The following is a 21,242-nucleotide window of genomic DNA, read 5'->3' on the forward strand; positions in this document are numbered from 1 at the left end:
CTCCCCTGGGCGGCCCCGCCCTGCTGCGCACGCTCCGCGCCCACTGCCCGGCCGGGACCCGCGGGCCTTGGAACATCTGCAGCTGGTCTTGCACCCGGATCTGGGCGTCCCACGCCCCGCCATGACGGCGCACTCCTTTGCCCTCCCGGTCATCATCTTCACCACGTTCTGGGGCCTCATCGGCATCGCCGGGCCCTGGTTCGTGCCGAAAGGACCCAACCGCGGGTAAGGGATGCGCAAGGGCCCAGCCTCCTGCGGACCCCTCCCGGGCAAATGCACGAACACGACCGGTGCCCCGCGCCTTCTGCTCGGTCTGCGCTGGACCCCGTTCAGTAGGGAGATGGCCGATGGTGGGGGCCAAAGGGCGGAAAGAGTGTCTTTAGAGAGGCAGAGAGACGACTGGCGCGGGAGACGGTTGAGGGCCACCCTTCCTGCCTGTCACTGCTGGGTTAGCCGCTGGGGCAGCCTGTTCACACCACACCGCCTGTGACCTTGAGCGAATGCCACCCGTTCAGGCTTCCCTTTCTTCATAGGTAAAATGAGGATGGTGATGATGGCTGCCTTTTAATTTTTAAGCCAGTTGAGGATTACGCGAAATAACGCATACAAAACTCTTACCAGTGCGTGACTCGTATTTTGTATTGAATAATGCTTTAGCCGGCGTCGTTGGCTTTTGGAGGTCCCTGAACAGATTTCTGGGACTGTTATACCATTCACCAGTTTCTGCTTCTTCATGTTCTCGTTTGTAAAGTGCCGTCCCCCCTTGATTACAAGTTCCTCGAAGACCGACATGGGCTTGTTGGCCACTGTAGACCCCAGTGCTCAGCACAGGACCAGCCCACAGTGCTTGGGAATACTGAAAGAATGGGTCAAGTGCTCATTTCTCTGGCGCAGACTGCAAGTGCTTTGGGTCAGAGGTTACAGGGTTTAGTTTGGATTCGGTTTAGCTCTGGCTTGAGGCCTCTTGGACAGATGAGTGCTGTTTTTGTTCTTTAAGATCTGCAGGACCCACAGTTCACCTTGTAAAACATCTTAGTGTCTCATCACCCTTGCTGCATTGTAAGCTTCTGTCTTCAGTCATCTGAGTGGACACAAGGTGGCCAGTCCCTGTGATTCTTTTTTAATAAATTGATTGAGGTGACATTGGTTAATAGGATCAGATGGATTTCAGGTGTACGTTTCTATGGTACATGATCTGTAAATTGCATTATGTGCCCACCACACAGTCACATCATCTTCTGTCACCATAGAATTGGCCCCCTTTACCCTTTACTACCTTCCCACCCCCTTCCCTTTGGTAACCACCACCATACTGTTGTCTGTGACTGTGAGATTCAGTTTTATATCCCACATATAAGTGAAATCATATGGTTCTTAGCTTTTTCTGACTGACTTCTTTCACTTAGCATAATACTCTCAAGGTCCATCCATGTTGTTGCAAATGGCAGTACTTTTTCTTATGGCTGAGTAGTATTCCATTACACACACACACACACACACACACACACACACACCTTCTTTATCCAATCATCTATCAAAGGACACTATGGTTGTCTGGGTCTTGGCCACTGTGAATAATGCTGCAATGAACAGAAGGGTGCATATATCTTTGCAAATAAATGTTATTGAGTTTTTTAGGTAGATACTCAAAAGAGGGATTGCTGGGTCATATGGTAACTCTAGTCTTAATTTTTTGAGGAACTGCCATGCTGTTTTCCATAATGGCTTTATGAGTTTACATTCCTACCAGCAATGAATGAGGGTTCCTTTTTCTCCACAACCTCTCCAACACTTGTTATTACCTGTCTTGTTGGTAATAGCCAATCTAACAGGTATAAGGTAGTCTCTCATTGTGGTTTTTTTAAAATTATTTATTTATTATTATTTTTTTTTACAGAGACAGAGAGTCAGAGAGAGGGATAGACAGGGACAGACAGACAGGAACGGAGAGATGAGAAGCATCAATCATTAGTTTTTCGTTGTGCATTGCGACACCTTAGTTGTTCATTGATTGCTTTCTCATATGTGCCTTGACCGTGGGCCTTCAGCAAACCGAGTAACCCCTTGCTTGAGCCAGCGACCTTGGGTCCAAGCTGGTGAGCTTTTGCTCAAGCCAGATGAGCCCACACTCAAGCTGGCGACCTCGGGGTCTCGAACCTGGGTCCTCAGCATCCCAGTCTGATGCTCTATCCACTGCGCCACCGCCTGGTCAGGCTCATTGTGGTTTTGATTTGCATTTCCCTCATAGCTAGTGAGTTGAGCATCTTTTCATATATCCGTTGGCCATTTGTATGTCTTCTTGGTATAAGTACCTGTTCAGGTCCTCTACCCATCTTTTAATTGGATTGTTTGTTTGTTCGGTGTTGAGTTATATGAATTATTTAAATATTTTGGATATTAACCCCATGTTGGAGCTGTTGTTTGCAAACATCATCTCCGATTCAGTTGGTTGCCTTTTTGTTTTGTTCTCTGTGCTCTTTAGAGCTGCTCATTCTGCCTCAGAGATGGCTCACAGTCTCCTTGCTTCTTGTCGTGTCTTCTCCTCTCCTTTTTGCCCAGTGAATTTTGAATTCTGGAGACCCCCTCCACAGTGGGTTGCTGCAAATGCAGCTCTGTGGGTATCTTTTCCCAGCATGGCTGCATGAAGATGGAGATGTAGTGGGGGTGAGAGAGGAGATGAAGGGAAGGAATCATAACATGACTTGGGTATGGTCAAGGTGGGCCTTCCTATAAGGTGACAGCCCTTTTATTTTCCATCTGAGAAGAACTCCGTCTCCTGTGTTTTAGTGGCACTGGGAAGACCAATAGAAAGGGGCTGACTCCAGGAGCCCTGGCCTGGTTCCACCCATGGTACTGACCTGACATCCTCTTCCATTGCAGAGTGATCATCACCATGCTGGTAGCCACTGCCGTCTGCTGTTACCTCTTGTAAGTACCTCTCTCCCCAGCTCAAAATCAGTGAGTGCCTTTCTTCTCCCTTCCTCCTTTCCTCCCTCCTCTCTCTCGCCCTGCCCTCTCTTCTGTCCCCACAGTGACAGGTTCAGTTCATGAAAGGTTAAGTCTGTAGAACACAGGAGTGGAGACGGTTTGGAATAGCAAAGAGAGCGATGGGCTCGAAAGCATGAATTCCTGTTCTGGTTCTAAACATGTCACCCAGACAAGCTTTGTAATGAATCCAGGCTGCAGCTCTCTCATCTGTGCAGTGAGTGAGTTGGGCCAGCTCAGTGCTTTTCATGCCTGATTTGGCGTCACAATGCAGTACTGTACAGCTTTGAGGGCTGCACTCTCAACCCATGAAATCACAGTGCTCAAGGTTGCACTCGGGAATTTGTGTTTATAGCACATATCCCCTGGGTCGTTGTGAGGTAGCCAGCTAGAGCCACATGTCGGGCAGTCTCTAAACTTGGCAAGGGGGCCCTGGAGACACAGAAGGGCATTCTGAGGGATTTGAGAACCTAGACCAGGGGTCTCAAACTCGCGGCCCGCGGGCTTTTGTGCGGCCCGCAGACTAATCCACGAAGTTCAAAATATTTTGGATAAAATTAAGTAAGCCTAGGGGCCTACTTGTATTTTTCATTTCTCTAGCATCCTAGCTAGATATTAGCTTAGTTAACAGCAGTTGTGATGCGAACTACAGTTTCTGGTTGTTTTGTGACACTGAGTAAACTGCATGTACGATTGTGCTTGTTGTACTGATTTTTTTTTGTTTTCAACTGCAGTGAGAAAAGTGTTGCGTAACAGTTGCCTTTTATAGACCTAGTGTGGCCCGCTGAACGGCTGTGATCTTGCTCTGCGGCCCACATGCTGAGTTGAGTTTGAGACCCCTGACCTAGACAGAGCAAGGGAGTCAATTTCGAGGTCCTCAACATCTAGATGGTGTCTTTCTAAAACTGCCATTCATGATAGCCCTTCCCTCTTTAAAAATAAAAAAGGCACCCCACCCCTTGATTCATCCTCAGTTTTTCTGTTTTATTGTTCTATGTTTAAATCATCCTGGCTGCCAAACTGAGGGGTAAGTCTACCTTCCGGTGTTGAGGGTGGTCTCTCCCAGGATCAATCAAGCCATGCAAGGTCTATATGGCTTCCCATTTTATTTTCCTGGGTCTCATACACCATTTTTATGGGTTAAGTTTGGCATAGTTGGGCGTTCTGATTTCAGAACAATCAAAATAGGACAGGTAACATGAAGAAATACCGATTCTTTAAAAGTTAATAGATTTTTTTTAAGTACCTGGAATATTTCTCAGGACTGCCAAATTTTTTAAAGACATAGGATAATACCTACATTCAAAAAAATTTACATGATTGACTTCAGATGTGGAGCTGGTTACATAGTTAGAACCTGTCTTATCTAATTATATCATGAGCTATTTATTCCTATTAGTCAGTTGTAATTTTACTTTATATGATGATTAATATTTCACCTCCTATTAACAAAAAAATAAAACTTGGTCCCTGGCCAGTGGCTCAGTGGATAGTGTTGGCCTGGCATATGAAAGTCTCAGGTTTGGTTCCTGTTCAGGGCACACAGGAGAAGCGACCGTCTACCTCTCTTTCCCTCCCTCTCCCCCTTCACTCCCTCTTCCCCTCCTGCAGCCAGTGGTTCAGTTGATTCAAGCTTGGCCCTGGGTGCTGAGGATGGCTTGGTTGGTCCAAGCATCAGCCTCAGGTGCTAAAAATAGCTCTGTACTTGAGCATCAGCCCCAGACAGGGTTAGCAGGTGGATCCTGGTTGGGGCACATGCAGGGGTCTATCTCACTGTCTCTCCTCTCACATAAAAAATAAAAAAATAAAACTTGTTAATAATGATGACTCTCAGTTGTTAGTTTAAATTCATGGAGCATATGATTTTTCAGAATTCTCCCTGCACAGAGCATCTCTAAGGTCCTTTCTCTGTGCTGTTTCTTGGTCTTTCAGGGCTTTACAGATGTCCTCATCTCTCCCAGGCAGGGCCTCTGAGGGGCTTGGGTTTGAAGGCTCAGGGATAGGGCAGAGGATGGTGACTGGGAACATAGGGGAGACAGAGTACAGGCAGGATGTGAGTAATTACAAACACCAGACTGACACATAACCTCGGGGTAGTAGCAGTGATTTCTGACAGCGCCCTGGGCATCATGCAGGTGACTGGCGGCTATGGGCATTCAGAGGCAGAAGTACTGGAACCTTCCACCAGAACCAGACAGAGCACCGTTGGTACCGTCATTTGAGGCACACAAAGTTGTGCACCTCTTGGGTCTTTGGGGGCCTGCTTCTCTGAGCAAACGAAGTCATGATGACAGGGCTTGATCCTCCCCACACCCCCCACAGACAAGTGTAGCCTGCCAATGGTCCTGGGGTGCTCACTGGCCTGAAGGACAGGCACTGTCCTATCCCAGCTGGCCTGGGAGTGGGGCGTTCTGGTCATCACTTCCTTATATTGTGCTAGTTCCATCATCTTGCTCCTAAAAGGGTGCAATTCTGACATGCTGTCATCAGACCAGCCTTGTTCTGCTTCCAGGTGTAGACTGGGGTGGCTCAGACCAGGGATGTATGTGGGCACAGCTGGGAGTTGCTCCCATTGTGCCCCAGGAGACTATCTTACCTCTCCCATCATCCCAGGGTCCAGCCTCAACTCAGGGACCTTATAAATCTAGAGAACATCAAACCAAAACCCACAAACCCCAGGCCCAGCCCATCTGCTGGTTGGAGTGTGGGTGGCTCTGTGGGCCCCTCACTCTGGAATACAGGCCTGGCGGTGGGCTGCTAGGTTGGCCATGTGACCACAAGCCTGGCATGAGGCACACTGGGTAGGTGCCTGCTGTGTCCAGGCTCACCCCACTCTACTATCCCTGGCAGCTGGCTCATCGCCATCCTGGCCCAGCTGAACCCCCTGTTTGGGCCACAGCTGAAGAACGAGACCATCTGGTACGTGCGCTTCCTGTGGGAGTGACCGCTCCACTTCAGCCCAGGTACTGGGGCTCAGGCTGTGGGTGGGGCTGTGGGTTTTCTCTGCCTGGAGGCAGAGAAGAGGCAGGGCCATGGTGAGAGTTCACTTTTGGATCCAGGTGTTCATTTATTTAGGAAAAAAAAAGTGCTGAGCACCTTCTCTCTGCCCACCTGGTGCTGTGCTGGGCACCAGGATGGGCAGCTAACCAAGGTCCTCGGGTGCTTCCCCAGGGGGCCCTGTAAGGGGTGGCCGGGGACACAGAATCTGTCCTGAGAGGGGGCCTGGGGCCCAGGAGTGTCGAGGCAGAACTGGACAGAGGAAGGGTTGAGATAAGCCCCGTGGCATGGGCAGAGGCGAGGAGGGGGTGATAGAGAGGGGTCTCCACAGCGAGGGGGTGACCCTTCATGTGATGTGCTTTTCAGGTGCCTCAGCTCTCTGGAGGACCTTGGCTCAGCTGTCCCTGGAGACCCCTTCGTTGCCACTTCCACCGCCGTGTCCTGGTCCCTCTGTTTCCCTCCCTCAGGGCCTGCCCGGTTCCCGGGGGTACCCCCATCCCCAGCCCGTCAGCCTGAGCTCAGAGTCAGGCTGGAGCCGGAGAGATCCACCCTCATGTTCCCACCGCCGCTTCCCAAGCAGAACCTGGGCGGGAGTGGGCAAGGCTGCGATTGGCCTTTGCCAGCCGGGCAGCCCAAGAAGACCCTGTGTCCCGGGAAGAAGGGCAACTAGCCCGGGGAGCTCCGAGCCGGGTGGGAGTTGGGGGCAGTGAAAGCTCTGTCCCCGTCCTGCCATGGGACCTAGGAAGCGCCTCTGCCTCCAGGGCCCCGTCACCCGGGAAGTAGAGGGAGGGGCTTATTGGGGAGTAGCCAAGGCCTTTCTTGGAATTTTATTTTCTGACACATTTAGATGTGAAATTTCTGAAAATGTTGAAGTAAAGGGAAAACATTCACACCAACCTCCCCCAAAAAACAAAACAAAACAAAAAACCCATAGCAATTTGGGTCCAGACTGAAACTTGTATGTTTAGCATCCTTTATAGTTATTAAGTCACTTAAATTGGCCTGCTCAAAAAGTTGGTCCTCCTCAAAATCACCTGTTCCACTCTGCTTCCATACCTGCCCCTCCCCGGGGGATAGCATCCCCCTCCCCAGAGCGCAGAACGAGGCAGCTTCTGACTGGGCTCTGGACTCTGCCTCATTCAGCCACAGCGAGGGCAGATTTCAGAGCCCCTCCCAGCGGCTTCTAGGTCACCTGAGCTGGGACAGTGAAAGAAGACAAGTGTCGGTAAGGTCTGGGAGGCACTGTGGGCTCCTGGGGCCAGCACCAACCTGTGTGCCCCGGGCGGGCTGGGATGGTGGGGACGGAGGGGTATCGGCCTGACTGGCTGTGCAGGCAGCAGACCAGAGGGGTCCCGGGACCCCCTGTCCGTGCCCTCACCTTGCAGGAGAGCTGAGGCTGAGATCTCAGACACTTGACCTCAGTTCTAGAGCTAATCGGGGTCCCCTCTGCTGCATTGCCTCCCTGGAGGAAGAAGCCAATCTCGTGTATTTATTGATTATTTATTTGATTGGCCTTCCTTCCACTTGGTGGGTGTCGTTTTTGGACAGATCAGTGGTAGAATGTGAGGCGTTGGACCCAGATTTCTTTGTCTGGGCTTGGCCTGTTGCTCAGGGCTCAGGCTAGGGTCTCTGTGACATCCCACTTCCCCTCTTTCAAATTCCCTTCCCGTCTGACCTCTATGGCCCTCCCGGAGTGGGAGTGTTGTATGTCTGTTGTACAGAAAACCCAATCTGTGTCTAGTGACTCATGAATGACAGGAAATCACTGTTTGGTGGCAGAGGCTTGGCTCGGTCCACGTTAGCTGGCCTTCTCCCCCCTGCCCACCGGATTCCTATGTCCTCAGCTGGGGGTTTGGGGGACAGGAAAGGGGACTGGCAGCTGCTTGAAGCTGCAGCTCTGGGACCTGAACACTGAACTACATTTTCCTGAGCCTGAAGGGCCATGCAGCTGTTCGGGATCCTGCCGGAACCAGCCTGGCAGGAGAAGGAGGAGTGGAGAACTTGCTCGAGTGGAATGTGGACCACCAGTCACCTGGGCCCCTGATTACACAGTGAGCAGCTCACGGGCTGTGCAATAAAGCTGGTCCCCAACCTTGGAGCGTAGCCTGCCTCATTCCTAAATAGCTAGCTGTGGGCCCGAATCTACCTGCTGCATGCCTGACTTGGCCTGGGCAAGGATCCATGTCCTGCGTGGGGCAGGGGGACAGCCAGCACAAGGAGCTGGCACTTCAAGGTCAGGGAGGAGCCAGCTGAAAGAAGATTAGGGTGGGAAGGTGCATAGAGGAGGGACCAGACCTCAGAGGGCCTGACCACGGCTGGAGAACTTGGGTTGATCCAAAGGGCAATGTGAAACCACAAAAGGGCTTGAAAGCCAGAGACAGACATGACCCAATTTGATTTCTAGGATGAACTTTACAGGGTGAACAATAAACAGGAGCCTGGTGATAGGGCCCCAGGTCACGGGTGGTGACAAGTGGGCGGATTGAAGGTCTTCATAGGAGCTAAGGTGATTAGTGTGTCGGTTGTGGGAGAGGAAGAGGCTAGGATGGATGGGGCCAGCTCTGGGCAGTGGACCCAGGAAAAGACAAAGGCTACAAGCTAAGCTGCACACACACAGGGTGGGCAACAGAGGGCAGCACTCGCACAGGGTGGAGACCTCCAGAGACCTGTTGTTGCGGTGCCACCAGGGAAGCATGATGTTAGGTCGGGTTGCCCTAGTGGATTTAGGGTGCAGCTCTTAGCGGGAAGCAGGGTCAGTTCTCAGATGATTCCATATGTAACAACCACCATGGCTAATACTTACCAAGCAGGTGCCAGGCACTGCCTGGGGACTCCAAAGGGCAAAGAGATAAGGTGCCTTGCCAACTTCTTGCTCTGATGCCAGGCTTCCCAACAATCTCTGACATTCTCAACTTCCTGATAGATCAACTAGCCCAGACTCTCAGTGGGGTAGGGGAGGTACATACAGATGACTGAACGCCACGACATCACCCTACTTGATCAAGCCCCTAAAACAAGGCCTCTTGATGCATGTCTGTTGCTTCAAACAGAAATAGGATCCTTGATAAAATGAGAGTGTGAGAAGGGGGCGTGGAGCCTGGGGTTATGGTTGCTCCTGATAATCACCTCTAGGGGCTGGAAGTGACCTTTGTTTATAAACCTTGGGGTTTCCAGGAATGAAAACAGTTGATGACCACCACAATTTTGCTAGACTTAGACTTGTGACATCTGAAAAGTGAGGGCAGATGACCAAAGTGTCTACACTAACAGCCCATCCTGTGTGTGTGTTAACAAACCAGCATGTGAATCACTTGGAACTAAACAGACCCACAGAATGCTGGGGCCAGGTCAATTATGATAGCCTCTCTAGGGTTGGAGCAAGAGTCCCAGACTTTTTTTTTTTTTTTTTTTGTATTTTTCTGAAGTTAGAAGCCAGGAGGCAGTCAGACAGACTCCCGCATACGCCCAACTGGGATCCACCCGGCATGCCCACCAGGGGGAGATGCTCTGTTGTGGCTGGAGCCATTCTAGCACCTGAGGCAGAGGCCATGCAGCCATCCTCAGCGCCCAGGCCAACTTTGCTCCAGTGGAGCCTTGGCTGTGGGAAGGGAAGAAAGGGATAGAGAGAAAGGAGAGAGGGAAGGGTGGAGAAGTAGATGGGTGCTTCTCCTGTGTGCCCTGGCCTGGAATCAAACCTGGGACTTCCACACACCGGACCAGTGCTCTACCACTGAGCCAACCGGCCAGGTCCAAGTCCCAGACTTTTCACAAGTGCTCTAGGTGATATTAGGCTGGCACAGGTCCAGGGACCAGAGTTTTGAAATCAAGAAGTGGAATGTCTCAGGGAGGACTATGGTCCACCTACACTAGAATTACCTGGAGTGTGTAAAAATGCAGATTCCTGGGGCCCACTCCAGACCCTGCTGGATCAGCATGTCACAGTTGGGACTCAAGGTTTTGCAACTTAAACAAGTGTCCTCAGGGTTTTTATGCTAGCTGAAACCCTCTAGACAGGGTTTACCAGCCTGGGCACTGGACACTTTAGGCTGCATAATTCTTTGTTGGGGGCTCAGGGCACTGTCCTGTGCATTGTAAGATGTTTAGCAGCGCCCACAGTCACCAGATGCCAATAGAACTGTTCTCTCTGCTCCCACCTGTGACAACCATATAGGTCTCCAGCCATTGAAAAGTGTTCCCTGAGGGGCCAGGTCCCCTTCAACATGGGGAATCACTACTCTAGATTTGACCTCTCAAGTGATTGCTAAAAATTTAATCAGTTTATCAACCCAGCGCTCCTGCAAAAGAGATTGGGAAACCTTGATGAGAGTTGGTATCCTGAGTGCCAGGGTGCCCTGTGAACCTTCCCCAGCAGGCATGAAGCCTCTGACCTGGGCCACGTCCTGGGGAGATGGAAGTGCCCGTGCTTTAGAAGATTATTGGGTTTCTGAATGTTCTCTAATCCCAGCACCATCTGGTCCAGCAATAAGCTGGAAGCTCATTGGAGACCAGGTGAGGGAGGGAGCTCTGGCGTCACACCTAGCCCAGTAGTACCTTGAGCTTACCCTGCAGGCATCTTCCCTGAAAAGGGGCAGTGGGTATGGCTGGGATGGATGTTATCAGAAAGCCACAGAACCCCTACCTCAACTTCCTAACCTCAGGATCAGGGACCATGATGGCAGCAAAGTTTTTCCTCCCTGCTGAAAAGATCAGCCTTTTGCCCCCCTGACAAAGAACTGGAAGATGTTAGGATGGTGTTTTTCCTTACCTGCTCATTCTGTGTCTCATGCAGCAGGGGTGCATGGCCCTGATGAACCCCTGCAGAGGCTGCAACCTTGACCAGTTGTGATACCAGCTGCTACAGCTGTGCGCTTGGTCCACAGCAATTGATTCGGAAAACATATTTTTCTCTTCTGTCTTTCTCCCAGCTTCCCAAAGCCGTTTGCCTTGCCTGAGCAGCTCAGCTTAGCTTTGGAACTGAGCTGCAGAACTGAGAATTGAGCTGCTTGGGTTCAAATTCCAGCTCCACTGATGAGTAGTTGAGTGAAAGTTACTTAATATTTTCTGAGCTTCAGCTTTATTGCCGAGTTGGTAGAATAGTAATGCCCATGTCTTAGAGGTGGCGAATATGAGCTGAGAGAATGGATTAAAGTGCCTGGCTTGTCAATAAATGCCAGCTATTAATCACATTACTTTTACATATTAACTCTTCAATTCCATGCCACTTTCATTCTGCCAGGATCTTGGCTTTTTTTTTTTTTTTTGCCTTTTCTTGTTTATTTTTCCTTTTGAACTTTGGAATTGCCTAGTCTGTTCAAAAAAACTTGTTAGAATTTTTATTGGGATTTACTCAAATTTGTAGATTATTTTAGAGAGAACTGATATCTTTACGATGTTAAATCTAACCCTGAACATTTGCCTGACCAGGCGGTGGCGCAGTGGGTAGAGCGTCGGACTGGGATGCGAAAGGACCCGGGTTCGAGACCTCAATGTCTCCAGCTTGAGCATGGGCTTGTCTGGTTTGAGCAAAGCTCACCAGCTTGGACCCAAGGTTGCTGGCTCAAGCAATGGGTTGCTCGGTCTGCTGAAGGCCCACGGTCAAGGCACATATGAGAAAGCAGTCAATGAACAACTAAGGTGTCGCAACGAAAAAACTAATAATTGATGCTTCTCATCTCTCCGTTTCTGTCTGTCTGTCCCTATCTATCCCTTTCTCTGACTCTCTCTCTGTCTCTGTAAAATAAAAATTAAAAAATTGTGGTAAGATAACCCTGAACATTATATGCCTTATATGTTCGGGTATTCTTTCTATAGTCCTTAGTGAGGTTTTTTTTGGTTTTGTTTTTGGTTTTGGTTTTAGACAGAGACAGAGAGAGGGACAGATAGGGAGAGACAGACAGGAAGGGAGATGAGAAGCATCAATTCTTTGTTGCAGCACCTTAGTTGTTCATTGATTGCTTTCTCATATGTACTTTGACTGGCGAGCTACAGCAGGGCAAGTGACCCCTTGCTCACGCTAATGACCTTGGGCTCAAGCTGGTGAGCCTTGCTCAAACCAGATAAGCCCGTGCTCAAGCTGGCGACCTCGGGGTTTTGAGCCTGGGTCCTCCGCGTCCCAGTCTGACACTCTATCCACTGTGCCGCCACCTGGTCAGGCAGTCCTTAGTGAGGTCTAAAGATTTTTTTAAACACTGATTTTTTGCATTTCTTGTTTTTTCCATGATGTTTAATCTTTTTAAAAATTGCTAATAAAATGTAATCTTTCCTTCCTTTATATTGCTTTTTCATATGTGGAAGATTTTGATTTTACTATTAAACCCAGCCAACTTACTAAATTCTATCATATATATATATATATATATATATATATATATATATATATATAATTTTGTGTCTCCTAGTTCTGCAATCAAATCACCCCTGGTTTCAGAGTGCCTGTGGGTTAACACTGCAAAAAGACCAGCTCTGAGTCCATTCTGTATGGACCGCTATGTACCAACACAATTAAAAAATGTGTGCTCCTTCCATCTCCTACTTTCATTCAACATGCCGTGCGACTGTGTCCTCATCTATATGTCAGAGAAACCAATACACCCATCTCTGAGGCATAGGGAAATTAAAGTAATATATAAAATAACTTGGATAAAGTGTAAAGATGTATACTTTTGTTGCAGGGGTCCTAGTTTTAGCCTAAGCTGAAGGGTTATACCTAGAGTTGATTTACTTGAGAACAGAGAAGGAGCACTGGAAGGAGACGGTAAAAAACAGACCACGCTTGCTAAAGAACACAGCGGACTGGCGAAGGTCCTAGAATTTGTCTGACTCTAGAAAGCAGCTCAGGGTAGTCTGTGAGACAGTTGGGCACCGTGGTGCCTAGGTAGGACCACAGTGGGAGTGAGAGGCACTTTCCATCTGGCCACCTGAGGCAGCTCTTTGGCCCCTGGATGGTACGATGTGGGAAGGTGCTGGAGTGCTCAGTGGTCATGATCACATACATTCACATTTGGCCTTCAGGGCATCGCTAGGCATGGGAATTTGTCCTGAGACACTGGGTAGGGTTTCCTGACATCCTGGGTAAATCCTCACGCCAAGAAGAGACCCAGACAATGCCTATCACCATCGTTCTTGAGATTATATGCCTGCACATGCGCACGAGACCGGGGTTGTGCTCCGTAGGTTTGCGGTGCAGAGAGCTTACAGTCGAAGGAGCTGGGGACTGCTTAGCAGATGGGGAAGACTAGGCCACCATTAGCCAGGAGCACGTGTGACTGCATTCTCCAAGGCCATACTGCTAACTAGCAGTACGGAAGTAGTAACTTATATAAGTTAACCAATCCTCCTCCTTTAGGGAGAATAGTTCTTCTTTTGTAAGTTCCGTTCTCCCTCAAAAAGTGTCCTCCTACATGTCCTCCTTTTTGATATTGGAAGACTAATCTGTAAATGTCTGTATTTGATCCATGCAGAGCCGATCCATTGCGTGTGATGTGATGTATTTGTATCTAAATAAGTACTTTTTTCTTACAATTATTAAAAATTAATGGACATGTAAGCATAATTACAATATAAAATATTACAAATGTTTTTATTATGCATTTATCATATTATAGTGTATTATTGGTGCAATGAATAAAATGTTTCTTTTATTTAGGATATTGTCTTCTTCAATTTATTTTTGTCCTCTTTTTCATTGGAAAAAAGTTGGTCACCTTAATAGTAAGAAACAATCCGGGTAATAGAGCAGGACACGACTTCCTGCGAGGAGACGGTAAGATTCCCCATCATTTCCGGCTTCAGTCGCCCTCGCCTGCGCATTCGGTGCGAGCCGGGCTGAGAAATTTCACCAACCGCAGGTTGGGTCAGGCACGGGCTGTTGATCCCGGAAGTAGGCCCTTGCCCTCCCGGAAGTGGAAGCTCCCTCAGGTTCTGCCGGGCGTTTCCGGTGGCTTCTGCGGTTTCCTAGGCGTTGTTGGGCTGCGCTGGCGGCTCGCCACTAGGTTCGGGGCGGCTACTGTGGGAGCTGCGCCCGGCTATATAGTTTCACCAGCCTAGTTTTAGCGGGCGGCTGGCCAGATCCCGGACCTCTGGCTTTAGGTAAGCCGGGGACAGGGCGTGGTGGTCCTGTTTCACAGAAGTGGACGCTGAGGCGGGGCTGGGGAGGGCGGAGGCAGCTTGCCCAGGTGTTCCCCTCTCAGGCTGGCCACCCCTTCCCGGTGCCCAAAACAAACACCAGGTGAGGCCAGAATGTACCCGTGTCCATTAATCACTCTGTTATGTACATGAACTCAGTCCTTTGCAAACCTGGGGTGGGGGGGTGGCTGCTTAAGGAAACCCAAGCACATCCGTGCACGGTCATAGCTGATGGGTATAGCAGCCAGGGTTTAGACCCACGTGAGCTGGCTCTGGACACGTGGGCTGGCTCTGGACTTCCCGCTCTCAACCCGTTAGGGAAAGAAAAGCTGCAGGAGAGAGCAAAGGATTCTTCTTGCTGGTGTGCAGTTTTAAAACGGATCTCATTTTATGTCACTTTTGCATAATGTGAAATCTAAAGCACGATTATTTGAAACATCTTTCTTAGGATTTGCACGTAGCCACATTTGCATGTGGGACAAAACCCAAAAATATGCAGTGGCTTGCTCTGCTCTCCCACACATTTCTCCCGTCCTTTTCCTCAGCACCTGTCCATCTCCTCACAGGTGAGTGGGTGGGGGATGAGACCCCGAAGGTTTGAGGGCCTGGTTACTGCTTTGAAATCTAGGGCCTGCGGGACAGACACCTGCCTTTCCCCCAGCTCAGGAGCTGAGAGAAGAGGCGGCCAGTGGGACTGGCCCGAGTGAAGACTCAGAGAGAGGTCGATCATACTTACCAAATGCCCAGGGCGGGCTGAGCTCTGCACGAGGCCCCTGGGGTGCAGCAGGCACAAGAAAATGGAAAAGTGGCCCTTTTCCTTCTGGCCATGCACGTGGGAAAGTCCTGGTAATGGTGGTTGGAAGTCTCTAATCCTCGGAGCCAGCACATGGTGAAGCGCTGAGCCCCCCCCCCCCTCGTCCTGCCCCCCAGTCCCGGGCTCAGCCAGCAGGTTGGTGCCTCTGTGAGCACATGGTTTCCCCTTGGGAATCTAGGCTCCTGCCCATAAAGTGCCTCAGTTCCTTCTGCCCACGCCCAAGGACTTGCTGCCACCACAGGCATCCTTCCCTCTTTGCTCTCTCAGAAGAAATACCGTATTTCCCCATGTATAAGACACACCTTAGTTCTGGGGCGCAAAATTTGAACAAAATTACATAAAGTTATTGAACTCAAGTTTTATTCATCATAAAATTGATACAAGTCCTCAACGCTGTCAAAACTCCCATCCATTAGTTTGTCCTCATCTGTGTCTGATGATGAATCACCGTCTTTGTATATTGCCTCGTCCTCAGTTCCATCTATAGCATTTGAAATGCCACAACCACTGTATAAGACGCACCCAGTTTTTAGACCCTGAGTTTCTTGAAAAAGGGTGTGTCTTATACATGGGGAAATACGATAGATTCTCATCTTTGGGGATAAACCTGCCCACCACAGATGCTCTGGCACCCTCCCCTCGGGAAGGTCCTGCCATCCTTCTCTCTCCTGTGTTTGTACCTTACGCTTCTTCCCGCTGCACCTGTTTCTCTGTTTAGAGACACAGCCCAGCCTTTTCCCTCCCATCCCAAAGCTCAGCCCTTTCCACCTACTCCCAGCACTGCAAGTATCTGCTGCCCCCACTTCTCACTTGCTCCAGCCCCCCGTACCTCTTGCTTCCCAGTGCTGGGCCTGTCAATGTGAGCCCACTGGTGCCTTTTTGACTGCCCCCCAGGGTGTAGCCCGAGGGTCTCCATCTGGTAGTTGTCCTCAAATGTGCATTTGTCATCTATTGTGAGAAGTGTCACAGTAAACTTTTTACTGGTGGACTCCTGGGCATTGTTTTTGGCCCACTTCCTCCACAGGTAAACTGACAGTCAGCAAAGGGTGAATGCACAGGGCACATGAGCCTTCCTGACACCCAAGTGTCCACTGTGTCATAGTCACTGTCTCATCTATGCAACCAAGTCCTTGTCTCAAACTCACACTTTGGGCCATTAGTCACTGTCGGCTCATTTGCATGACAGGACCAGGAAGACTCCTATTTTTAGAGAAATGCTGACATGTGGGTGTGGATGAGGATGAGCCATTCTCTCATCACACAGAGCCCACTCCTGGCTTGTGCGTTACAGTAGGTGTGTTTGCATGGGTGGGTGGGCACAGGCTGTGCCCAGACCTGCCTGGTTGAGGTGTATGGCTTTGTGGTGAGACGGGACCATGAGAAGAGCAGAGGTCATTGTTGCACAGGAGGGTCAGCATTTTGCCTCCAAAACTACGTGGTGCTGTTCATGTAACTGCAGGCGAGGGCACGAGACCCACGGCTGCTGGAGAGCATGGGTCCTTGGGCTTGGAGGGCCTGGTTTCAGCTTCCTCGTGATCTCTCTTCTCTACTGTTTCATTTTCTTTTTTTTTTCTTTTTTTTTTTTGTATTTTTCTGAAGTTGGAAACAGGGAGGCAGTCAGACAGCCTCCCGCATGTGCGCGACCGGGATCCACCCGGCATGCCCACCAGGGGGCGATGCTCTGCCCATCTGGGGCATTGCTCTGCAGCAACCAGAGCCATTCTAGCGCCTGAGGCAGAGGCCACAGAGCCATCCTCAATGCCCAAGCCAACTTTGCTCCAATGGAGCCTTGGCTGTGGGAGGGGAAGAGAGAGACAGAGAGGAAGGAGAGGGGGAGGGGTGGAGAAGCAGATGGACGCTTCTCCTGTGTGCCCTGGCCGGGAATTAAACCCGGGACTCCTGCACGCCAGGCCAACGCTCCACCACTGAGCCAACCGGCCAGGGCTCCACTGTTTCCTTTTCTGCAAAAGGAGTTCCTCCTAGCTTTCAGGTGGGGAGCACACACAGTTCTCAAGGTTCTCTCCGTCGCTCCTTTGCTCTGCCTGCTCCCCTTAATCTCTCCTACTCTTCACAGCTAACATGTCCATCTAAACAGTCACCCAGCTCCTCAGGGCATTGGGCCCTCACCCTCATGGGCTGCTGCAGCCTCCCCTTCACCTGAGAGTGCCCCTGAGCCCAGCGGGGCATTTGAACACAGTGCTGATAGTTCTCCTTATAGGTCACGACTTCCCCCTCTGGCTGCTCAGCCATATCCTCATTCAGCCTTGTCAAGGTTGTGTTTTCCTGATTTCCACCCTTGACCTCTCCACTGTACACCACTCAGATAGTGGCCACTTTCACCCTCAAATAGTGCCTTTCTGGGGAGGATATGCATATTCCTGCCAAGAGGCCTACAGATAATGAAAGAGCTCTGTGTCCCCCAAAACTCTGGGCTGTTGTGCCACACGCTTTCACCAGGCACCTCTGCAGGCCATGCCTGGATCCCTTCAGCTTAGAATGTCATCTACTAAGCTCGACGCCACAGGACCACCTCAAACTGGAGGTCTTGCTCCCCAGCCTGTCCCATCTGTGTCCCAACTGTTTGAGAAGGGAGCATCTTCATGCAGTCACATGGCCAGGTCCCTGCACGTTGTTCTAGACTCTCCTCCCTCTGCATCACTCCATTGCCCTCGGTGTGGGGTCCTTGTCTGCTAGTGCATTTGTAGCAGGTGTCTAGTGCCCTTTGCCACCCCCCCTGGGCCAGAGCAGTTTTAACTAGATGTACAGGGGACTGCCCCAATCCCCGCTGACTGACCCTAGTAGCTTCTATTCACATAGTGACCCAGACTTAGATGCCTCCAGTCTCTTGGAAAGAAATGAGATCTAAACGAGAAATTGCTGGAATGTTGCAGACCACGTGGGAGCTAGATAGAGATATAGGGACCCCCTTCTCAGAGATGGGGCTGGGGTTGAGCTGTAAGCAGCCTCCCCAGTTCTCCTGCAAGGGGCGTGGGAGGAGTTTCTTGGCCTGGTTTCCTGGGTGGGGAGTACAAAGTGGCCTTGATTATGGAAATGCAGGCTTGGACTTGGGACTGCCGACACTCTGGAGTCCCAGGTTTTGTCAACAGCAGTGAATAGTCCCATGGTTCTTTGCAGGCGTCACCCCGCCTGGCCCGGGCCTGACCAGTCTGCAGAGTTGGGACGCTGCCACTTGGAGCAGAGGTGCCTTCTTGTGTTCCACTCTGGGGAAACATTGACCCCTCTAGGCGGCAGCCTCCCACCCCCCCACCTCCCTCGTGCTCGTCCTGTCCTGCACTGGCACTTGGGCTTCTGCTGTCCCATAGCCACTGGTAATTTGAAAGGCCCCTCCCCTGCCTTCCTGGAACCAACTGTGGTGTCACCCTACCCCTCCCTCCAGGATGGTCCCACCTCTCCAGCCCAGTTGCTTTCTTTAGAAACAACATCATGTTTGCAGCTGGAACAGTGGTTGAGGCTGTTCTGTTGACACCAGAGTGAAGAGCTAGTTTGAATGGGTGGTGCGGGGGAGGGGGTGGAGAGTCCTGGTGTGGGGGGGGAGGGGTCTGGCAGTGCTGCCTCTTATCCCCAGGTGTCCTTGTCCCCGCCTTCAGCCTGTTTCCTCGTCTAGGACGGAAGGCTAGTCCCCTGAAGGACCAGAGGTTACAAACTGGCCCACCTAATCTAATCTAGAAGCCATTTTGAATTTACTGCTAATAATTTTTATTTTTATTTTTTTGTATTTTTCTGAAGTTGGAAATAGGGAGGCAGTCAAGACAGACTCCCTCATGCGCCTGACTGGGATCCACCCGGCACGGCCACCAGGGGGTGATGCTCTGCCCATCTGGGGCATTGCTCTGTTGCAACCAGAGCCATTCTAGCGCCTGAGGCAGAGGCCACAGAGCCATCCTCAGTGCCCGGGCCAACTTTGCTCCAATGGAGCCTTGGCTGCGGGAGGGAAAGAGAGAGACAGAGAGGAAGGAGAGGGGGAGGAGTGGAGAAGCAGATGGGTGCTTCTCCTGTGTGCCCTGGCCGGGAATCGAACCTGGGACTCCTGCACGCCAGGCTGACGCTCTACCACTGAGCCAACCGGCCAGGGCTTACTGCTAATAATTTTTAAAAATTATGTCAAGAACATTGTTGAGTGAATAGCCAGGCCCAGGTGATCCTGTTAATGGTCACCTGTGCAAGGCTCTCCAGGGGGGACAAAGGGGATTGGTGATATGGTGACCTGTTATCTATTCAAAATATATTTAGATGGGTAAAACGGAGAGCTCATGAGTGGTTGTGAAAAAAATAAACTGATGAGATCTTGTCCCCAGTGCAGGTTTGGAAATAGGAAGAATTGGCAACACTGGGCCTGAATGCTGTCCAGAGTCCTCTGGGGTGGGGTCTGGGCCTGACCCCGCCTCCTCTGAGGGGCCTTTCGTACTCCTGCGTCTTAGACTTGCATCCTAGTCCTAAGGTCTTGCTGGGCCACCTGGGTGTCTGGCCCTCGTGGTGGAGGCTGGGTGGCACTTTGTACTGTTACCTGCTTCAGGGTCACAGAGGTGTAGGAGAGGCCTGCTGACTGTCTAATTGTTTCTCCTTAGGAACCTGCTGGACTGTGAGCAGTGGTGTTGGAAACAGGCATCTGGTACCGGCCCAGTCAGGGTCAGTGTTGGCTCTTCTGGGGTGAACAGCCAGCTGGCCCCCAGTGCTGCCCGTGTCCCTACGACAGACAGTCAATCCCAGGTCACCTGGCCCCACTCCATCACATGGAGCCAGACTGCGAGAAGCCAGCAGAGGCTGAAGGGGTGCGTGTCACACCCCAGATGCTCAGGTCGCGCTCGGGCGAGTTCGCCCTGGAGTCCATCCTGTTGCTGAAGCTGCGTGGCCTGGGGCTGGTGGACCTGGGCTGCCTGGGCCAGTGCCTGGGCCTCGAGTGGCTGGACCTGTCGGGCAATGCACTTGCCCAGCTGGGCCCCCTGGCCTCTCTGCGCCAGCTGGCGGTCCTCAACGTTGCCAACAACCGGCTGAGGGGGCTGGAGCCGCTGGCCGCCTGCGAGAACCTGCAGAGTCTCAATGTGGCTGGCAACCTGCTGGCCACGCCCAGCCAGCTGCAGTGCCTGGGCGGGCTGCGCAGCCTGGAGCACCTGCGGCTCCGTGACCCTCTGGCCCGGCTCAGCAACCCACTCTGCGCCAGCCCCTCCTACGGGGCTGCGGTCCTTGAGCTGCTGCCTGGCCTGAAGGTCATCGACGGGGAGCGTGTGACGGGCCGCGGCAGCGAGCTCTACCAGCTGTGCCGTGACCTGGACCGCTCCCTGTGGCCCAGCTCCAGCCCGGGCCCCAGCTCCAGTGCAGGCCCTGGTGCCCACAAGGCCCAGCCCTGGGTGGAGCCAGGCTACTGGGAGTCCCAGCCGGTGCGGAGCAGCTCCATCCTGGAGGAGGCCTGCCGGCAGTTCCGGGACACTCTGCAGGAGTGCCATGAGCTGGACCGGCAGGCCCGGGACAGCCTGGCTCGGGCTGCGCAAGCGCTCAGCCCCATGGGGGCTGCGTCGTCCTTTGTGTTTTGAATGCACCCCATGGCCCAGGGCTGCCGGGCACATAGCTGCTGGGTTGGCTGTCTGTGGCCCAGCTGCCCACATCTCCCGTCCTGCTTCTGCACTTGTCTTCGCGGTTTCATCACGCCGATCACTGTCCCTCCAAACTGTCTCTTCGTGTATCTCCATACCTGAGAGCAGACTCCCACCCACTTCTACCGCAAGCAAACTTGGCTCTGCATTCCCAGCAAAGCCGCTCCCAGGTGCAAGGGCCTTGGGAGCTTGCTCCAGGAGCAGCAGGCCCTGGGAGGCTGTTCTCCGCCCAGGACATGCGCCTGGGGAAGGGGCCTGCGCCTTGGCTGCCATCCCTGCTGAGACTTAGTGGGAGAGCGGCTTCTCCTTGAGGTGACAGCGGTCAAGGCAAGGCCGGGAAGCCTCCTGTGCCCATGATCCTGGAGGAGCACATGAGCAGAGCGAAATACGGAAGCCGGCGTTGACCCCCTTCCAGATCTGCCCTGGCCCCCGGCCCCCTGGAGCCTTTATTGCCCATTCCCACCCACACTAATCCCCATTAAATACTTGTGTTTTATCAATAATTTGCATCACTGCTTGTCATTTCACGTGAGCATGAGCTCCTGAGAGCAGGATGGGGTCCCTGCCCCCTCTGGTCTCCCCTGTGGGGAGGAGGAGCATGTGGGAGGCCCCGGCCCCTGTCTTGGGTGCCCTGCTCCCCCGGAGCTTTGCTTTCTCCTGTGAGGCTTTCCCAGCCTTTCCTTGCTGGGGGTCCCCACAGTCAGTGAGGGGAG

At 51.8% G+C, this 21,242-nt stretch overlaps 2 protein-coding genes across 5 annotated transcripts; both read left to right on the forward strand.

The window, feature by feature from the left end:
- On the forward strand, window positions 1-8,077 carry ATP6V0E2 (ATPase H+ transporting V0 subunit e2). The gene is made up of 4 exons (XM_066363005.1): window positions 1-225; window positions 2,881-2,928; window positions 5,836-5,948; window positions 6,349-8,077. Exons 1-3 carry the CDS (start codon window positions 122-124, stop codon window positions 5,927-5,929), a joined length of 246 nt encoding a protein of 81 aa, XP_066219102.1. The 5' UTR covers window positions 1-121; the 3' UTR covers window positions 5,930-5,948; window positions 6,349-8,077.
- Window positions 8,078-13,690: 5,613 nt separating this feature from the next.
- On the forward strand, window positions 13,691-21,001 carry LRRC61 (leucine rich repeat containing 61). 4 transcript variants are annotated; one of them, XR_010748847.1, is made up of 3 exons: window positions 13,691-14,070; window positions 14,555-14,672; window positions 14,768-15,400. XR_010748847.1 is itself a non-coding variant. In XM_066363008.1 (3 exons), the coding sequence occupies exon 3, from the start codon at window positions 19,672-19,674 to the stop codon at window positions 20,467-20,469; it is 798 nt and encodes a 265-aa protein (XP_066219105.1). In that variant the 5' UTR covers window positions 13,699-14,070; window positions 14,555-14,672; window positions 19,507-19,671; the 3' UTR covers window positions 20,470-21,001. The 4 variants fall into 4 exon arrangements, 3 of the variants coding, with proteins under 3 accessions (XP_066219105.1, XP_066219106.1, XP_066219104.1); XM_066363008.1 differs by lacking the exon at window positions 14,768-15,400 and adding an exon at window positions 19,507-21,001 and having other exon boundaries at window positions 13,699-14,070; XM_066363009.1 differs by lacking the exons at window positions 14,555-14,672; window positions 14,768-15,400 and adding exons at window positions 18,056-18,121; window positions 19,507-21,001 and having other exon boundaries at window positions 13,699-14,070.
- The last annotated feature ends 241 nt before the right edge of the window (window positions 21,002-21,242 follow it).

This window comes from Saccopteryx leptura, chromosome 2 (genome assembly GCF_036850995.1).
Source record: "Saccopteryx leptura isolate mSacLep1 chromosome 2, mSacLep1_pri_phased_curated, whole genome shotgun sequence".
NCBI classification, from domain to species: domain Eukaryota; kingdom Metazoa; phylum Chordata; class Mammalia; order Chiroptera; family Emballonuridae; genus Saccopteryx; species Saccopteryx leptura.